Source organism: Juglans microcarpa x Juglans regia, chromosome 3D (genome assembly GCF_004785595.1).
Source record: "Juglans microcarpa x Juglans regia isolate MS1-56 chromosome 3D, Jm3101_v1.0, whole genome shotgun sequence".
Lineage (NCBI taxonomy): Eukaryota > Viridiplantae > Streptophyta > Magnoliopsida > Fagales > Juglandaceae > Juglans > Juglans microcarpa x Juglans regia.
Genome location: NC_054598.1, coordinates 25,346,600 through 25,366,896, shown reverse-complemented (window position 1 = coordinate 25,366,896; position 20,297 = coordinate 25,346,600). Strand labels below are relative to the sequence as shown.

General features: G+C 34.5%; 1 protein-coding gene across 3 annotated transcripts; it reads right to left on the bottom strand.

Moving 5' to 3' along the window:
• Positions 1 to 2,197: 2,197 nt before the first annotated feature.
• Positions 2,198 to 7,824, bottom strand: LOC121254198 (probable BOI-related E3 ubiquitin-protein ligase 2). Of its 3 annotated transcripts, none has more exons than XM_041154155.1 (5): positions 7,566 to 7,824; positions 7,380 to 7,439; positions 5,273 to 5,436; positions 3,337 to 3,698; positions 2,198 to 2,852 (listed from the first exon to the last, which is right to left on the bottom strand). In XM_041154155.1, the coding sequence occupies exons 3-5, from the start codon at positions 5,376 to 5,378 to the stop codon at positions 2,301 to 2,303; spliced, it is 1,020 nt and encodes a 339-aa protein (XP_041010089.1). In that variant the 5' UTR covers positions 5,379 to 5,436; positions 7,380 to 7,439; positions 7,566 to 7,824; the 3' UTR covers positions 2,198 to 2,300. The 3 variants fall into 3 exon arrangements, with proteins under 3 accessions (XP_041010089.1, XP_041010090.1, XP_041010091.1); XM_041154156.1 differs by having other exon boundaries at positions 5,273 to 5,432; positions 7,566 to 7,805; XM_041154157.1 differs by lacking the exons at positions 5,273 to 5,436; positions 7,380 to 7,439; positions 7,566 to 7,824 and adding an exon at positions 4,977 to 5,245.
• Positions 7,825 to 20,297: the final 12,473 nt, after the last annotated feature.

Below are 20,297 nucleotides of genomic sequence, written 5' to 3'. Positions count from 1 at the left end.
CTCATCTCACGGCATCTATGCATCTTTCAACCTATTTTGGAGAATCAACCCTTGCCCATGGGACTAGATTTCTCTTTTGCTAGGAACTGTCATTGGATTATACTTATCTAAGAACGGAGAAAAGAGATATCTTCCTAACTGCCTCGTCACAATCAATAATATTGTGCATCTTCTTCTTGTGGAATTCAACTACAACAAACACCTCAATAATCCATCCGTTGGATTGCTTTAGAAACAACATTCAAGACAGCTTTCTTAACACTTGATCATGGTATAATTTTCTATCTTTGTTTTTCTATATGTAATAATTTTGCCAGGGGATTGTTGGGATCCCTCGTCTTCTCTTGCACTTTTAGTTTTGAATAATATAATCTTGCTCATGACAAGAAAAAGGGGAAACATGAAACATGACATTCATTTAGAGTAATTCTACTCTTAGGCTGGTTTAGTCTCAAACATTATACACCAACTGAATTGGCAAACCTGGTTTCTTAAAAACGGTCTAATCCTTCTTTGCTCTCCGCCCTCCCTGCCGAATCCTTTGTCTCCCTCCTCCCTCTGCGAATCCCTCTCCCCCCCTCCCAAAACCACTCTCCCGTCAACTCTTTTCTCCCCTTTCCCTATGCCAAATCCTTCTTCTTTCCCATTCCTTTGCCGAATCCCTCTCCCTCCTTCCAAAACCGAATCACTTTTTCCCGTCGACACCCCTCGGGAAACTAGATAGGGGACTCAAAAATCTCCGACGAAATCCCTCCCTCCATCTCTCTGCCGACTGTGACAAACCCGTCGACACCCCTCAAGACATACACCAAGAGATCTGATAAACATTCCCTCCCTAATACAATGATTGGGAGAAATGTAAACAGAGGGTTGCTCGTACTGTGGAGATTAATGGATCTTCAGCCGCAAATGTCAATCAAGGAAGATTGAGAATAGTTGCAGACACTGTGCAAAGAGCACTGCATTCATACCTTCAAGGGCTAAAGGATGGTGGTGGGGTTACAGCGAACTCTGGTTGTGTAGATTCTCCGAGATTGGTATCTGGCAATGAATCATTTCAGGTTGTGTAGATTTTTTAATGGCTTGTATTTTTATTTTTTTCCTGAGGGTATGCAAAGTGGAGGAACTTGAGGTAATGGGAGAAGAGAGCAATGAATGATTTGAATGAACAAAGTTACAGAATTTGATGATAGATGGACAGTTAATCTGGGGCTAATTTGATTAGCTGACTTAGATCTCTAATTAGTAGGATGGATGATATTTTTAAACCTTAGATCATTTGATAATTAGGGTGTAAAATACTTTTTAAGATGAGTGTAATTATTTTTCTTGTACAAATCACACTTGATTACTGTATGATATGAACTCTGTAAAAAAAGTTGGTTTTGCTAGAGTTTTATATCCCCCAATGGATACTTGCAAGATGCTCATCTTCTCTTTTAGCTAGACTCTGTTCAACCACACCATCCCTGTTGTTCTATTGTACTATCGAATCTAGTTTGACAAGCGCGTCGGGGGGGGGGGTTCTAAGATGTACTGAGTCTTCTCAACATTTGTTTTTTGTCATCTCATATTATTTTCTTCAATGGTTTTAAATGATATTTATGAGCTCGCTTCCTTTTTCTTTTTATCTTTCGTTTATGGTGGATATTCATGCATCTAAAAGTAAACCTTCATAATATATTTTCATTACAACTTTACGAAAACTAATGGCGGCTTATATATAAAATCTCCATTAAAATGCAAACAAACTGAAATGGATTGAAAATGATTGATTCCACTACAATGTTCAGTTGGGGTTGGTAAGGAAACGGCAGAGGGGAGAATCTGAATGGAAGATTTGGGGTTAGAAGGTGGAAAACGTGGGAGTAAACTTCAAAACCAATCGTTTAGAAAAAAAAAAAAAAAAAACGGAAGTCAACTCAACTGGTGTGTAGTGTTGGAGACTTAAGTGACCTAAGAGTATAATTACTTATTCGAGAAATCTGCTGTCGAAGTCATCTCTATGTTCGAGATAGAAGAAATTACTTTTTCTCATTTCTGTCGCCTTGGTGGTCATGATGGACCAACTTTTTCCTCGTTGGTTTCATTCCAAGTTCCATGAGATGTCCAAGCACTCCGAGCTTGACCATTACCATACGCACGCGCACAAACATGAGAGAGAGAGACAGAGAGAGAGCTCCAACACAACCGAGTCTACATAAATCACACGGTTTCCTTTTCATGATTAATAATTTTGAGATATACATGTAACAAGAGTAAATGATTTTTCATTTTGTATGGAAATATGCTTTCATAAATTAGGATAGAAACACTTGGACACTGCCAGTTTTCATCAACTGGCATACAGGACAAACACTAACCAACCCCTCACAGTCCTTGCATAAACACAGGTGCCGACAAGGCATCAACAACATGGAGACCTCCTTTGCCTTGCATGCTCTACAAGCAACGTGCTCTTTCAACCCTAGGTTATTCCTGGGAAATGATTTTGCAGGTCCACCTGGAATGCTCAGCAAGTTGTTTGGGTCGATATACGAGGCAGTGTCATCGACTTCACTGTCTCCAAATCCTTCCTTCCCTTGTTCAGCACCCTGTGAAATTGCCTGCTGGAGGTTGCTCTTCAAGACATTAACAATTGATTCATTGTACTTTGCTCTATAGTGCCAATTCTGGGCTTCCATTGCTACCTGCTTTATTCTCTCTACCAGTTCCCTGTTCTTACGGTTCATGTTCTCTATCTCAATGTCTTTCTCCCGTAGCTTTTTGCTTACACCTTTCTCTATAGCAGTAAGGAAAGAAGCAATGTGTTTCTGCTTCATGTCCCTCACCCCCTTTGCCAACTGTTCCTCCTGATTCAAGAGTGATCAAGAAATTATTCCACAGGTGCTGGAACAGCATAAAATGATCAACTAAATTTATATGGAATTAGCTCGAATACTGCTTTTAGCCGAGTATGAACTTCATACCCTTGAAAACTACCACACATAATGCCCCGCTAGGTCTCCATGACACAGCATCAAAAAACAGTGATCCCAAGTATACATTAGCTATTATTAAAACTACCAACTAAATAGTCGAAGGCCACACTTCGTTTGAAATGCTACTGTCATATTCTTGATAATCATATTAAAATGGAAGGATTAAGATGACTGAACTATCGGGAACGGCACCCCAGCAAGGCCCCAACGGCACCCCACCAAGGCCCCCCGAAAAGAGGAAGAGAATCTTGCCCCTGTAGTTCATTTGAGCTGGCTGCTGGCTAGCAGAAAACTGAACTATCTACTGAATAAATTTTTGATCGGGAATATCTACTGAATAAATTGGAAGGAATACCTGAATTTTGATAAAATGGTCAAATTCTTCTTTCTGCCTATCAAGCTCAGTTCTAATATTTTCACCAAGGGACAAGATGATTGAAGGTGTAGCCGTCATACTTCCACTAGCAGAAGTAACTGATGAGTTACGCTCATCATCATCATATGATAGCCTTAGCCCTGTTGATACCGGGTATGGGTTCGGAATGCTTGCTGAACGATCAGCTTCATCTTGACAGGGATTATAATTCAAGGATATCTGAAGTTTTTGCTGCCTTGAGATATCTTCCATTTCCCTGCCTCGTTTGCTTGGCCGAATAATAGGAGTAATATGCTCATTTCCAAAATAATTTACTGGATCGGCATTACATCCAGCTGGCACTGCAACAAAAGTCGCATACATGCTCAGAAACCAGATTGAGTACAGAAATTTAAGAAGATACAGAAAAGGAAAAGAGAATATAAATTCATACAAAGCAAGCGCCCCTAATCACTACAAATTTCCTCTTATCATATTCTCTGTTATGTTGAATAATGGTTTCATCCCAGCTCAACTTTATTCAAACATTAGCCATGCTATGGTTCTAGCTGTTTAGATTTAGGCACTAGATAATGACAATGAAATATATAACTAGAATTCTTGTGGTAACCATACAAGATAGTACCCAGATTTATTCCTGTTAAGAAACTTGCATAATGTCTTGCTAATTCTTGATGTCCCACTAATTAGTACATAGTATTCATTTATTTCCACATGAGTGAAATTCTCTAGAATACCTCTAAAAAGAGGCCTCTCCAAATACTGGTATACTGGTTTCGAGGTATCCATGATCAATAATTCATAACCATATTCAAGCAACCACAAGATGACAACAATTATACAACTGTAATTACGTGCAATGAAAAAGATAAATTATTCGCCTTAAAGCCTTAAAGACTGAGAAGGAGAGGAGCAGTTATTATGTAATTAAGATCTTTGTTAATATTTGGTCCGTTAAGAACTCTCTTTTCTTTGTACAATTCCATATATCCAAACTAGACTGAATTCTGACTAAGCTGCAGAGGGTTGTGAAGTTAGACCAGGTATGAAGAATTAATCTAGATCTGTGTATGTATTGTTGGCCGACGGCCACTCACATGTTCGAGCACCATACAGTGGTGGCTGGTTCCAATTCATCAAGGGTGGTGTTATTACCCATTCGTCTTTAGTTGACTGATCTTGATTTTTAAATCTCTAAGATCATTTCTTGCCATTATTTAATCTCATATCCTTGCCTCAGAAGTCAATAAATCTTGACCACATGTTACACATCATATGCAATTATGACAAAGTGATTGTGACAATGATAAGGACTTATTTAACAAAACAACAAGAATGACTACAAATATAAATAAATATCTAATAGATCTGAACAATGTTTTGTTTTTTTTTTTTTTTTTTTTGATGGGTAACAATGTTTTGTTTTTTAAGAGACACATAAAAGACTTGGGGAAAAAGGTTATTAGCAATAAGAGAAACCATATCATAATGTATCAATAAGAGAAAACCTAGAAGGCAACAGAAGAAACACGCAAAAAAATCTAATTAGCATAAGATATGCAACAGAACAAACAGACATGAGAACACTCGGAATATATATATATATATATATATATTACCCAATATGCTGCAACTAAAAGTTAATATAAGAAAATTCATCTTCTCCTTGATATCCTCAAATGAAATATTTTCTGAATTTGCCCCACATCAAATATGCTCAAGCTGGACAGCAAAATATCCCTCACAAAAGCAGAGGGGATCAGTGAACAAACATAACACTATGAGCAACACAATCAACAAATTAAAAAAAAAAAAAAAAAAAAATAGAGAAGAAGAAGAAGACAGTGAAAAGAGTCGTGAATGTAAAAAAAAAAAAAAGTTCTAAAATTAATGTGCTAAGACAGGGAGAACTTACGACTGCCAAATAACTGCAGCTGATTTGATGCATTAGCCTGATACGGGAAACGATTCTCATCCAGGAAAGCAGGAAGCAAAGGATTACCATTGTCTCCTCCCAACATTTTCCTTGAAGAAAAATAAATTTCCTCTTTTTCTCAAAACAACCTGTGGGAATCCTACCTGCCAGAAACAATAAATAAATTAATAAATAAATAAATGTTGAGCAAGACAACAAGCAAGCACAACCGGATATCCAAAAAAGATATTCAAACAAAATAACTGGTCTCAGCTTGAGAAATGATACTTTTAAAAACCAAGGATTCAAATAAAATTTCTAGAGGATCAAACATGGGACTTTAAACTCCTTGATGAGGCACTCACAAATCCATCTCATAAATAATCTCAGGCAAGTCTTTCAAGTTTATTCGGGGAGAACAAAAATATTTTCGATGAGTAAGATAAAATTTTAATAATGGCGGAAAGGGTTGTTATCCCTATATCTGCATTATCATTTTTACTTCAAGAATCTAGAATAAGTGCAATTCAGCCTTCATGGCCAACATGAAAAAAGATGTAGCTTGAACACCAATGAAAATCCTAATGAAAAAAAAACCAATATTAGGATTTAGGAAAAACATAATAGAATTCAATATTTAACTTCACTGCAATCAAATGTGGTAGTTTCAAAGATATAGTTCAAATGAAACACTTTTTTTATAGGTTGTTCACATGAAACACTTAAAGGCATTGCCCAAGAATTTCAAACAATACATAAGCTTTAAAAATAGAAATCAACTAACCATTGGAGGCTCAATTAATTCTAATGTTGAGAGTTCTTTTCAGCGATTGTAATTTAAACCCACCAAATGCACTGTTATATTTTATTTGAGTAGTAATACGGTGTGACTTAGCTCTCAAAGAGAGTCATTCTTATGCTTATCAACCCTTGGATGAATAAACTTCCAATTGGATAGCACCGTATCAACTCTAATAAGTTTAAAATAATGCAACGTGTCTACTATATATGCGTTCAAGAGAATACAAATGTCCAAAAGCACAAAGACACTTGCAAGTTTCGGAACTATAAGTAAAGAATTAAAGGCCTTTATAAGGAAAGTAGCAAATCAAGCCTTTGGCCGGCCATCATAGGTGTTGAAATCTGGCAACAATGTCTCAAAACTAAAATCACGTGGTAAATACACTCTGGATAGAATGCAATACTGTTAATAGGCTTTAATTTGTGTACAACAGCACATAACCGGGGATTCCATAAGTCCCCAAATGTTGATATGGCACAACTTGCATCGCAATAAAGAACAAGTTTTATGCAATGACTTCTTGGTATGAATGGAATGTACTAAACAGAACTTTTACTTTATCACTTTATCACCCAATAAAAAAATGGAAGTTTTAACGAGTAACCATATCTAAAAGGAATTATGAAGTTGGCCTTAGGAACACGGTAACATAATTGCCAGACTGCTCCAAGAAAAAACATTTCACGTCTATGAGAAAATGTGAAAAAAATTCTATAGACACCGATCATAAATTGGCACTATCAGAACCAATAAAGAAGTTTATAGCTAACATCCTAAAAAAAAAAAAAAATCTCGTTTAGTTTCTATGAAATCGATGAAATCCCTTGGAACAACCGTGAAAACGGCAAAAAGAAAAATATAGCTTATGCAACATTAAGCAGATCACCCATTGACGTAGAACGTAAAATAAGGTACAACAGATAAAAGCCGATGAGACTGAATAAAAAATCAATTGGGGCAAGAAAATCAGATGCATCGAAAGATAACCAAATTGCAAGATTAATGGAAAGAGAGCGATAAACACCTCTCGTAAAAATAAAATCAAATAAAAATCAAATCATAAAATTATCTGCTTTTATATTTACGTATCGAAAAAAATCAGAAAAGAAAGGAGAGATAAACAGAGAAGGAAGTAGTTGACGATATATATTCTTCACAGCAAAGATGAAAAAACCTTGAAGTTAGTAAAGTAAGGTTGACCAGATTTTCAGATGATATAAACAGAGACAAGAAAGGAAAGGGAAAATGCATAAGAAATCCGATCAAACAACAACAAAAAAATAATAATAACAGAATCCGAGTTACCTGAATATGCTCAAACAGAGGCTCAAGAGAAACAACGGCTGCCACGGATCCACCACAACTCTAAATCCAACGAACAAACAAAAAGAAAACCGCTTTCTAAGATATATTTTCCTTAAGAAAGAAAATAGAAAAAACTAAATCAATACCCAAAAAATGTAATGTGTTGTAAAGAGAGATTAGACAGACCAATGATGGAGGTCGTTCTACCAAAACGATCGGAGAATGTAAGAACACGGGATGAGGGTTAAGGCTGATGGGGGTAAACAGGGGATGGTATGGGGAAAAGTAAAGGGAGAGAAATGGAAGATAAATAAGAGAGAGAAAGAGTAGGACAAGGATGATGAGATGGGGAGGGAGAGGGTGAGGAAGAAGATGGTGATGCGGTGGGAGGGAGTGGAGGAGTAGTAGTAGCAGTAGTAAACGACGAATTATTGTTATTATTACTAATTTATTATTTCCAATGAAAATGAAGTTGATGACTTTATTCCTATTAGCAATGACTGTAATATTGTTTTTTTTTTTTAATGAAAATCAATTAATATTTTGAATATAATAAATAACCGACATATATATTTGTGTTTCAAGTGTTATTTTTTTTTTTTTAAGTTCTATCTTTTCTCAATAATTAATGCATATTTGCTACACTAATAACATTACATGAGTGTCCAGGCAGCATTATTCTCTTTGAGTAGGAGAGGAAAAGTCTTATTACAAGCGAGTTTGTGCATCAAATCGTGCATTGATATTGACATGTAAGGCATCCGTTTAATAAAAAGGTACGAATTGAGATAGAAATTTTCGTAAGACAAATGACCTTCTTTTTCTTTCAAAATTTTTCTACTTTTATTTTTCTTTTCAATAAAAAAAATTATGTCAGTGTCAATATACGATTCGGTACGCCAAACACTTGTATCTAGCAAGACTCTTTTGAGTATTGTGGTATTCTTATCTTATCATGAAATGTTATTTGTAATATCACTTTCGTAAAGATTTTGTTATACATCAGTCATTATTTATCTTCACACACTACACATGAATGTTTTTTTTCATAAAATGTGAGATATTTTTTATAAGATGTGGATTGTAGAGTAGTGAATAATAATTGATAAGAAGAATTATTCTTTTCGTAATACCTATTATTGGCATTATCGACATATAATGTAATAAAGATTATTTTCTTAGATAATATTTATTTACTATAATATATATATATATATATACACGTGAGAATTTTGTAATCACATTTGTTGCCATAATATAAAATGGTTAATATAATTTATGTCTTATATTGAATAAATAATATTTATTTTTAAATAAAATAGAGATAATCTTATTTCATATTTCATACGGGAGTTAATGGTTTAATCTTTGAAACTGTCAACTTTTTATAATTAATACATGTCTGCTACCTCAGTGGTTTTAGGTTGATTAGTCTATTTAAATTGTTTACAAAAATAGAGAAATAATAATGATATTTTATAATAACATGAAAATATCTTACATCCATGTGCTTTTTAGGCGACACGCACCCATCTTTTATTTTATTTTATTTTCCTTTCTTAATTTTGATAAGAGATAATAAAAGGTTAAAAAAGAATATTTGTATTTAATTCAATAAATAATAATAAAAGGAGTGAACGGTGGTGGGTTGGGAAAAACGTCAGAATTTAAGAGCGGATAGCGGACCCTACGTACGGGTAATAGAGAGGAGTCAGAAGACGGTAGAGGCGAAGAGGGAATCCCGCTCTTCTGTATTTATCGTCAATCATGACCCCCACGCCACACGTTCAACCCACGCATCCATCCTTTCATCCATCAATATTACCTTTTTTTTACTCTCTTTTCCAATTATGAATGCGTTAGTTTACCATAATTCTTTTTAAAAATTAAGAAAATATGGAGATTTACGTAAAAAAAATTAATTATTTAAGAGTAAATTTTACTTTTCATTAAAATTATTATACAATATTTATATATTTCGTGATTGTATATAATATTATTCTATATAATTACACGTTGCCTTCTCTAAAATTAGAAAAATGCTATTTTGTTCTTTGGGTTTGATAGTTAGTACATTTTTAAAAAAATATTTTTAAAAGTTATTATTAATGAATTTGTGTTTTCTTTTAAAAAAAAATTGAGATTGCACTATCAGGAATGCACAACGGTAACACCGTAAGAGTTGGATGGCACAATAGCTAAAATTATTGTTTATTATTATCAAAGAAATGATATTTATATTCTTAGAGTATATAAGTTTCATGTTCTTTATTTAAAAAAATAGATAGATATGAGACTCACATGAAAAATTAATTTTTTAATAATAAATCACACTCTTTTTTAAAGCGAGTGCACAAAACTTGCACAACCTAAAACTATAACAAGCATTACAATTTTTTTTTTTTTTTTATAATTTATCTCCTTCTTTCAAAGTTTAATCTTTTTTTTTTTAATCTATTTTCATGAACTGATAAATTAAACTTCCTCCTTTTTTTTTTCCAAATAAGAAGGGAAAAATGAAGCGTCTAGGAGGAATTGAACACCCATTGAGTAAAAATAAAAACGCAAACCTTCTTAAATTATACTCAATTTACAATCACATCTCAGACTATTACTTTCATTAATCACCTTTCAAAGTATCAAAAAATTACAATGCATCCCTTTTTTCTTTTGAGTATACAAAGTTATCCCTCAAGGTTTTTAAAAAGAGGAAATATCATATTAAATGAAAAAAAAATATGTTGAGATTAATTATTTAAAATACTCTTTTGATACATATCAAAAATTAAAAAAATACTATTATTTTAAAATTAAAAAAATCTATAAATTTTTTTTTTATTTTTATCTCTTCTTTTTTTAGTTTTCATAAAATAATTTAATTTAATGAAATTTCAATATTTATTATTCTTATATAATAAATAGTTTTATTTTTGAACTTTTTAGTTTTTGTATCAAGGATATTTATTTTAGTTTTTTTTTTTTTTTTTATGAAATGCTTATATTATATTCTTCTTTACAATTTGAATGGAGATTGCTAAATTTGAGAACTTGGGAGGTAAAAATAGAAAAAATTTTCTTATCAACTACTATTATTCGCCACCCACACTCCACATCTTATGAAAAATATTTTTATACCTTATAAAAAATATCTTTACACCTTATGAAAAAGTTATAAGTATGGAGTGTAAAAGTGAATAGTAGATAATACATAACATTCCTAATAAAAATATTAGATGGTGACTGAGAAAAGTTTGTGTATTATTTATTTTTTATAAAAAAAGAAAGAAAAAAAAAAAAAGAAGATATTGTCCAATCCACAAAGAAATATGAAATCCAATTGAAACGTCAAAGTAAGCTGCGAGCACGACACCAATAATCATCAAGAACATCAAACTGGACTTTGAATAAATTGATGCTAACTTGGGATTACCGCTTACATTCTTTTTTTTTTTTATTCATTGCAGTAATAATGTCCTAAAATTTATGTTCCTAACAGCAATCTGAAAACTACGTCGTAAACACGTGTTCATGACATAAGGCTTAGCTAGTAGATTGTTCGAAAAAGAGAGGGGTACGATCGTCATCACGGCATCTCAATTTTTAATTTTCTTTATTTAATAGAAATCTTTTTAATATTTTTTATTTATTTATTTTCTCCTTAAAAAACGCGAGTCATATGAGCAGTTTGTCGATGTGGTCGGTATGATGCCCATTCATGGACAATAGAATTTTCAATGTAAAACCCGGAAAAGAGGTTACGCGGTTGGCTTGCCTGCCTCACTCTCTCTCCCCTGGACCCACTCACCCCTCTTGTTGTTGATGGCGGGTAAAGCAAACGACGAGCCGTGTGAGGTCCCATAATTCACGGGTTTGGATGGATGTACATGTACATATACTCACGCTACAAATTTCCGTTATTTATTTTAAATTTTATTACTTTTAATTAAATAATAAATTGGCATTATTTAAGACATAATAAAGATGATTGAAAATAATAACATTTAAAATAAAAATAACTTTCGAAAAAATTTATTTATAAATCTTATTTTTTACACACCTAACACATTATTGACGTGAGTTTTGTTATAAATCAGCAACTGTTTACATCATACATAATGTAAATTTTTTTTTAATAAGATGTAGAGTTGTTTTTCATAAGGTGTTGAGATGTTTTTCATAAGACGTGTGGTGTGGAATAGTAAATAGTGACTGATTGAGAAAAAATTTTCTATTGGTGTACAAGTTTTCCACACCAAATATGCTAAAAAATGATTGATGTTTTAATTTTTTTAAATTTATAATAGGTCTCATTATAAGTGGTGTGTTAACACACTGATTTTATGTATGGCAAAATCATGCTCTCTGTATACATAATACCCACAAAAACACAAACTCATCCCCTTATAATTAAAATCAAAACGAGGACTTTAACAAAAAATAATGACATAACTGATCAAAGTAAGATCCAAATAAGGAAGCACCAAAGCATGTCGGGCTGTCCAATCAATGGAGAAATATAAATGCAGAAATGGAGGGGTGAGATGAAGTTTCTCGAGTTTCTTTTCCCAGCTATCATCATTGCGTCAATTTCCGAATGAAAAGGGAGGGGGGGCATATGCTAATGCCTCTGCCTAACTCCTATGATGAGAACCTTCCGTGAACGTGATTGGTTATTGATCACATGGTTAATAGATCAAACTGTACCCTTGTAAGTTTGTCTTGAAGCTTCGCCACCATCGCCAATTACATGGACTTACCTATAACTTTCTTTCTTCCTTGAAAAACGATAAGACACAGCTTTCGCCATGTTAATATAAAAACCAAATTATAAAAAGAAAAAAAGTTGGGAATCGAGCTAATGGTCTTAAGGATCATAAGCCGGAGGATTTGGTCAAAAACCGAGCAAACCAATAGACAATTATGTTTACAACCCATCTCTTGGCGTGCGCTTCAAGATTTTTTCAAGTGAAAGAGACATGTAAAAGAGGTTTTACCATATTTAATACTTGGTTTTTTTAATAATATTAAATGTTTGCTAAATGTTGTAAGATCAATTTCATGTATACGTTTCATTTTCACTTAAAAGCCCTAAATTTGAATAAGAATCTGAAATTGTTTTATTTTTCAAATGTTAGGCGAAACGGGTCAATGTAAAGAAAAGTATAATCGATGTTCAAATTACATGTTAGACTCATTAAGAGCCACAAATTTTTTTAAATCATTTTTGTAAGCAAATGATTTCATTATAATAATCCAAAGTGCACCATAGGTGGAAGTTGGGGAGTCTACAGTACTCACACTAAAATTTTTAAACTTGGGTGCTATACAACCAAAGAAGTGTATAGAAAATATAAGAAGGAAAATTGGGACTAACATAGTAGCTAGGTTGAATGCTATCTTAGCCAATAGCTAGCCTACAATATGATTTAAGAGAGAACTAACATGAAGTGTGTTTTTGCAGGGAGTCCTCCAATAGGTGAATCCAAGATTTCTACTACAAAGTATGAGAAGTTACGGTAGATAGGATTACATCAGCTCTAAATTATTATTATTTTTTTTAAACTAATCAACTTCTATTGATGAAGACCTCTATAAAAGAGATTGAATACACTATGGAGTTTCCTCCATATCAACAATGAAATCAGGAATGTCTAAAGCATTCTTTCCCAAAGTGTGAGCTAGGCCTGTGCAAAAAACCCGTTAGACCGAGCAACCCATCTCACCCGATCAGATCCGTCCGATAAAATACGGTTTTGCTTCAGTGTCGGGTCGAACCCGATAAATGACGGGGCAAACCGACTCTTAACATTTTTCAAGTGTTCACTCTTAAAAACCCTAGGGCAGCCAACTTCTCATTTTGCTCTAAAGGCCATTGTGCAAAAACAAAATGTAGCTGACCCACGCCAGGAATTTCTAAACAAAAGAGCAAAAACACGGATCCATTTCTGAAAAATAAAGAAGCTTTATTAATTGAACCGACCAACCCAAATCTGCGAAGTGACTCAAATGCACAGAAAGATGGAAAATGATAGGCGTCGCGTCGATGCTAACAAGCAGAGGCGGACTGGTGGGTGGCACGGGAGAGCTGATCGACGAGGGAGAGAAGATGAGCGTTGTACTCACGGGCCTGGTGGATGGACTCTACCTCGAGCTCACCGAGCTGCGAGTAGAGCCTCTCCTCTGCCTCCTCAGCGACTCTGAGCCTTTCCCAAGCCTTTTGCAACTCCTTCTCATCTGCTCCTCCCTCTCCTAGCTCTTCCTTAGCTTCCTCTCCAGCTTCTCGTTCTTCTTCCTCATTTTCGACTCCTCCACTTTGCTCTTCATCTGACCCGTACCATTTCTCATTCTCTTTCTATCTTATCTTTCCCAAGGCTAGAAACTCAAAAGTGACAAGCAGCATATTCTCTTTCCCAACGTTAGATATGTTTTTAGCACGAGTATTCGGTTTTGACCCGACCCGAGTATTACGGATCAGGTTGATTTGGACATGACATGCGGTCGGGTCGGGTCGGGTCAGGACAAAAATTAACTCGAGTTGGACGGTGTGCAGGCCTAGTGTGAGCAGCTACATTTGATTGAGATTCCCTATTGATATGTCTAACCGACCATTGAGCATAACTTTGAAGCTTATACTTGATATCAGATATGAGCATTCTTATGCAATTCAAATCCGCCACTAATCCTTGAATAGCCTTTACCACTTTAATTGCATCTCCCTCTAGTACTATTCTCTTCAGTCCCAAATCAATGCCAAAGATTGTTACTTGCAGGGCTGCATAAGTATCTGCTAATAAAGGACTTGGGAACAAGTATTTCATCTTTCTCATTGTTGCCATAACATTGCCCTCCCAATCACGAATTATAATCTCAATTTCAACCCTGCAATGCACCCTATCTATTGTGGCATCCCAATTGATTTTGAAAAAACCCCTTGAGGGGGCTTCCCATCCACCTATCTGACTATTAGAAATTTCTGCCTAACTAGTACCCTTACATTGAAGTCTCTAAAGTGTTGCAGCAGCTAGTGTGCTTGTTGCACTAGAGAATTTGGGTGGGTGAGAACTTCCTTAAAGACTAAAGCATTTCTTCTCCTCTAGTGCTTCCAAAGCACTACTGTCATTTCTTCCACCTCCTCATTGTTTAGTTTCTCAAACATTTATTCCATAGTTTCCTTAAAACTGTTGTTGAGAACTCTACTCTTTTGAATCTTCTTTGAACATTGCCCCTACACATCTCTAGCAACAACACAATCTCATAATTCATGCTCAATAGATTCTGGTTCCTATAAACAGAAAGGGCAATATGGATTTTCCACTATTTTCTTTTTGAACAGGTTTAGCTTAGTGGGCAGCACATTTAGGCAAGCTCTCCATAAGAAAACTTTTCTTGTATTTGGGATTACCAGCTTCCAAATCTTAGTCAATCTTTCACTTTTTGTGTTTCTTTGAGAAGTTTGGCCTTGTGATTTGCTCTGTACTTCACCTTGAAGATGATATGTACTATTGACTGTGAAGAGTCCATTATCTGTGCACCTCCACATTATTTGGTCTGGCATGTTGCTTAGACTTAATTAAATTTTACAACTGATCTCTGCTTCAACATTTGAGAAAACTTCTTTGATAAAATTGAGGTTCCAACTCTTTTTGTTTGCATCAATAAGTCCAACCACTTTAGCCTTTGCATTTAGAGTTTTCACTACACTTTGAAGTCTGAAAGAACTAAGTTGAGGAAACCATTTGTCTGACCAGATTCTTATAGATTCTCCATTACCAACTCTCCAAGGGATTCCTTCCTTAAGCAAGGATCTTGCTGATGGTATGCTCCTCCAAATAAAAGATGGATTGCTGCCCATCTTTGTTTGAAGAAAATCAACATTAGGGAAATATTTATGTTTGAGAACTTGAGTAGCAAGTGAGTTTGGAGCGTGTAACAACCTCCAATCTTGCTTTGCCAGCATTGCAAAATTAAAATCTACAAAATCTCGAAATCTCAACCCACCTATTGACTTTACCTTCCCCATTTGGCCCTATTTAGTCTAATGAACTTTTCCAGATCTATTTGACCTTACCAGTAACCTTGCACAAGTTTGTTAATATCTTGCAATAGGCCTTTGAGAAGTTTAAAAACTCCCATACTATAGGTAGGGATGACTTGTATTACTGACTTGATCAATATCTCTTTTCCAGCCTGAGAGAGAAACTTCAACTTGCAGTTGTTTAATTTACTTCTCACCCTATCCAAAATACCTTTGAAAGATTTAGATCCAGATCTTCCTACCAGAGCTGGCAAACCAATATACTTTTCAAAAGATCTAGTGGATCGAATGCCTGCAATGTTAATGATTAAGTCTTTTGATACTTTTTTGGTATTGTTGCTAAAGAAGATAGATGTTTTATCTTTATTCAATTTTTGGTCAGGTGCTTGTTTATAAACTTCTAGTAGACTGAGTAGCCTACTCCATTCTAAAGAACTTGCCTGACAAAACAATAAACTGTAATCTGCAAAAACCAAGTGATTAATGTAGGGCTGACCTCTTGCCATGTGAATGCCATTAATTAGATCAGTTTCTTTAACTCTATTTAGTAGTGTGCTAAAAGATTTTGAACATAAGATAAATAGGTAGGGTGATAGAGGATCACCCTGCCTAATGCCCCTTGAAGGTTTAAAGGCTCTTTGAGGGACTCCATTTAGTAATAGTGAATAAGAAACAATGGAGACATACTTCATAATGAGATCATTCCATTTTTTGGCAAAATCCATCCTTTCCATAGCAGATTTAAAATTCACTTGATCAATACATTTATTAGTAAAAAAATTCCACTCGATCTTATCATATGTTTTAGATATGTCCAATTTCAAGGCCATGTATCCAGCTTTCCCTTTCATTCTACTTTGCATTGTGTGCATAGATTCATGGGCAACAATCACATTATCAGATATTAATCTCTTATGGATAAAGGCACTTTGGGTGGGGAAAATGATCACTGGTAGTATAGTTTTCAATCTATCGGCCAACACTTTTGCAATGATATTGTAAGCTACATTGTAGAGATTTATTAGCCTAAACTTCGACACTTTTGTGAGAATTTTGGTCTTTGGAATCAGAAATATAAAGGTCTCATTAATGTCATCTGTCTATTTTTTAGAGTTTAGGGATGCCAATACTGCATCACAAATATCTTGACCAACTATGTTCTAATGTTCTTGGAAAAACCCTGCTAGAAAGCCATCTGGGCCAAGAGAACTTAAATGATTCATTTTGAAAACAACTTCTTCAACCTGTGGCAGAAAATTATTGAAGCAACATATCATTAATCTCTTCAGTAACTAATGAAAGCGTAGGTTGTAAGCATTCTGCAATTCCTTTAGACTTGGATGTAGTGAACAACTCTTGGTAAAAATTCTGGAAGAGTTGGCTTATCTCCTGTAAAGAGGTAGTTTTATTGCCATCCCCATCAATGATGCTATTGATAGGGTTTGTCTTCCTTCTCTGAAAAGCATATTTGTGAAAAAAATTTGTATTTATGTCCCCTTCCTTTAGCCATCTTTATTTCAAATCATCTTCTTCAAGCAAAAGAACCCCTTTTTTTCTGTAACTGTTTTATTTCCACATGTGACAGTCAAGGTTAGATTCTTGGAGAGATTAATCAGTGCTAATTTAGCCTCAATAGCTCCCTTATGATTTCCTTGTACCTCCTTGCTCCATTTAACCAACATAGTTTTGCACCTATATATTAAGCCCTTCTATAGCTACTTTCAAAGAATTGTTTGACCTTGGAGAGCAACCCAAACTGCTTTGATTAAATCACTACATTTCCCTCTCCTACTCCAGCTTGCTTTATATCTGAAGATTCTTCTATTCCTTACACATTCCATCCCATTATTCATTGAGATAAGAATTAGACTATGGTATGAGCTATAGATTGCTAGGGGTTAAAGAAGATCTTCATCTCCTATATTACTGACTTTGATAATAAAGCACGCAATTCTAAATATATCGTTTCAGTCTATGTTCATTGATCAAACCAAAGAAACTATTGCGATTGAGTTTTGATTGAGGTCTTTGGCCTAAATGGATCGAAACATGTTATGTTTAAGTCATAACATAACAAGTTTATAACAAAGTTGCATGAATGTGACAACGCTGAGTTATTTAATTAACTTTATGTCAAGGTTGAAAGTAGTTTTAACTAATTTAAATAATAAATTGAGTTAAGATTGAATTATATAGTCGCTCAACCAAAACATAGAAAACACAAACCCAAATTACCATTCCTAATATATATTTGATTGTAATTGTAAAATAATAAAAGGTCTATGACAGTCAAATCTAACCATACACACGGCACATACCCCATTTCTATATTAGGAATGGCAATTTGGGTTTGTAGCCATTTATTGTAATTGTAAAATAATAAAAGGTCTATGCCGTGTGTATGGTTTTTGGCTACAACTTTCATTCGCTTTCGGTATCCCTGCAAGTCCAAGAAACCAAGCCAAGGTATCCAATCTCCAATCTTCAACGATTCATTAAAAAAAAATCCACTCGTCTAGCAATTCTTGGAACAAAAATGCTTTGGAACAGTACGTCTGCTAGTAAGGCTTTAACAACCACCAATACAAGCCCACCATGTCAGCCATTTCACACAAAAGTCATAAGAGTGATCACACCGGATAAAATCATAAGTCCTCAATCTTTCTTCCTCACTGCGAAATTTGGAGCCCCTGCAAATTCCAGACCCTGTCTCTCTCTCCTTAAGCCCCAAGTCCCATGAGCTCTCCCTTAAATCCATTTCTTGAGTTTCTCTCCTTCAGTCACTCCCTCCCTCTCATCTCAAGTAGAAATAAAATGAAAATTGAAAAAGGGTTGAGGAGCTCATAAATGATGAAAGTGGCGTCTGAGTGGCAAATTCAACAGGCAAGTTACAATTTTTCATCCTCAAACTTCATACATTTAAAGCCCCTAATTAGTGCTGCACAAGTACACCATTTAAACAGTGTCACCATGCTCACGATAAAAAAAAGAGACCTATGCAACTTAATGACACTCGACATTAAAGCCAATTGAAAATTAACTTTTGGCAAGTTAAACCCAAAAGGCCATCATCAGGGTCCACTATGAGGATGAAATCCATGGTCAGGGGCACTTTTGGCCCTCTGGGTGTGCTTGTTTACTTTGAGCTGCCATGTCCAGACTATTCAAACTTGAGATGAGGAGAGAGCAATTGATAGAGGAGAAAGGGAGAGCTCTTGGGTCTCGGGCTTAAGAGAGTGTTTTTCATTTGAACCTAGGCTAAATTCAGTAGATTGGGTTTCAACGGAAGAGGGGGAGGGTCAACAGGAGGGAGGCTTTGGAAGAGGGGAAGGGTTACGGGAGGAGAGGTGGGCAGAGAGGGAGGGGAGTTTTTTTTTTTTTCGTTATCAGCTGTTGTGTAGTTATATGAAATCTGAAATGGAAGATCTACGTGTCAAACACATATTGGAGGGTTGTTATTTGAGGAAGAACGGATCAACTGGTTTAAAGATTTTCTCTGGAATTCTTCTAGCTAGTGTCGGTATTGAGTTTGAAGTTTCAAATCTAGATTCAGTAAAATACTTCTTACCCAAAACAATTCTGCTAAAAAAACTAAGGGTGAGGCGTGAGAGATGATCTTTCACAGTACCCCAACAGGCTCCCCAGACAAATTAAAGCACACAAGCCAAAAACAAGAGCATGTCTTTCTTCAACGCAAATATACTCGTAAGAATCCAGTCGTCTTTAGCTAAATAACTCAAAGACACATATGTTATGAAAATGAAACCAAAGAGTGGTGTCGTCTTCGTTTGCATATAGTGTTTTTCTTCAAAATTACCCTTAAAACTCGACCAACGTCTAGGCCCTGTTTGGTTGTTAAACTCATCTGAGTTCAACTCAGTTCAGTTTAATTTTAAGCTAAATCTAACATCCAAACACCAAACTCTCAAATTATTAAACTCATCTCAACTCAAAACCTCTTTATATGTAGGACCCACAATCTTTTTCAACTTCCCATAAATATATCTAAACTCATCTTAGGTGGATTCTATAAAACTCACTCTATCATTTCAACTCACTACTATTCATAAAGAGCTTTAACTCAACTCAAAATCTACACGTAACCTAAAATTTTCACCCGGGCCTAAATAATGGCAGATAATTGGCAATCTAACCTTCTTAGCCCTCAGCTCCCTTGCGTGTCCTTGTTGATTTCTTTTTTTTAATATATCTCGGTTGGCCACGTCAGCCGATTTCTCCCCCACCCCCGATTACCTGTAGTAGAACCGTTAAACATTTCACCTTAAAGCATCTTCAATGGATTGGATAAAAGTTAAATTCATTGAATATTTAGCTATTAGAGAGCAAAATATACTCAAAATGGATTAGCTAAATTTCAATTATTTAGAATTTAGCTACAGTGACTTTCAAAAGTTTTTCTAAATTTGAAGGTTACTGTACATACATCAAATACATATTTTAGCAATAATTTCTCTCTCACTTTCTTCCTATCACATATTTTATCATAATTGATATATTAATTTGAGTTAGTGATATATTAATTTAATTAGAATATGATTATTAATTAATATATAATAGGTATAATAGTAAAATATGATAAAATTAAAAAAATTAAATATTTTTGAAATTATTAGTTATTCATTACTATATAATGAATAAATAGATAATATAATGTGGAGATTTGATGTAAATAATTAAAATGAAATTTATTTTATATTATTTTATTAATATATAATGAAAAAATAATTATTTTAATATAGATATTTATGTAAATAAAATAACTAAAAATCAATTTTTTCTTATATTTATAAAAGATATCTTTTAGCTAATCTGTCGAGCATGCTAAAGCCAGGGTAAACATAATGGGCCGGGCAGTCGAAAAT

Coding starts and splice junctions, on each gene's coding strand:
- LOC121254198 (XM_041154155.1), bottom strand. CDS start 5,378: ATGTTGGGAGGAGACAATGGTAATCCTTTGCTTCCTGCTTTCCTGGAT. Junction 3,699..5,272: donor GCTGCAGTTATTTGGCAGTC/GTAAGTTCTCCC, acceptor CTTTTGTTGCAG/TGCCAGCTGGATGTAATGCC. Junction 2,853..3,336: donor ACCATTTTATCAAAATTCAG/GTATTCCTTCCA, acceptor CTCTTGAATCAG/GAGGAACAGTTGGCAAAGGG.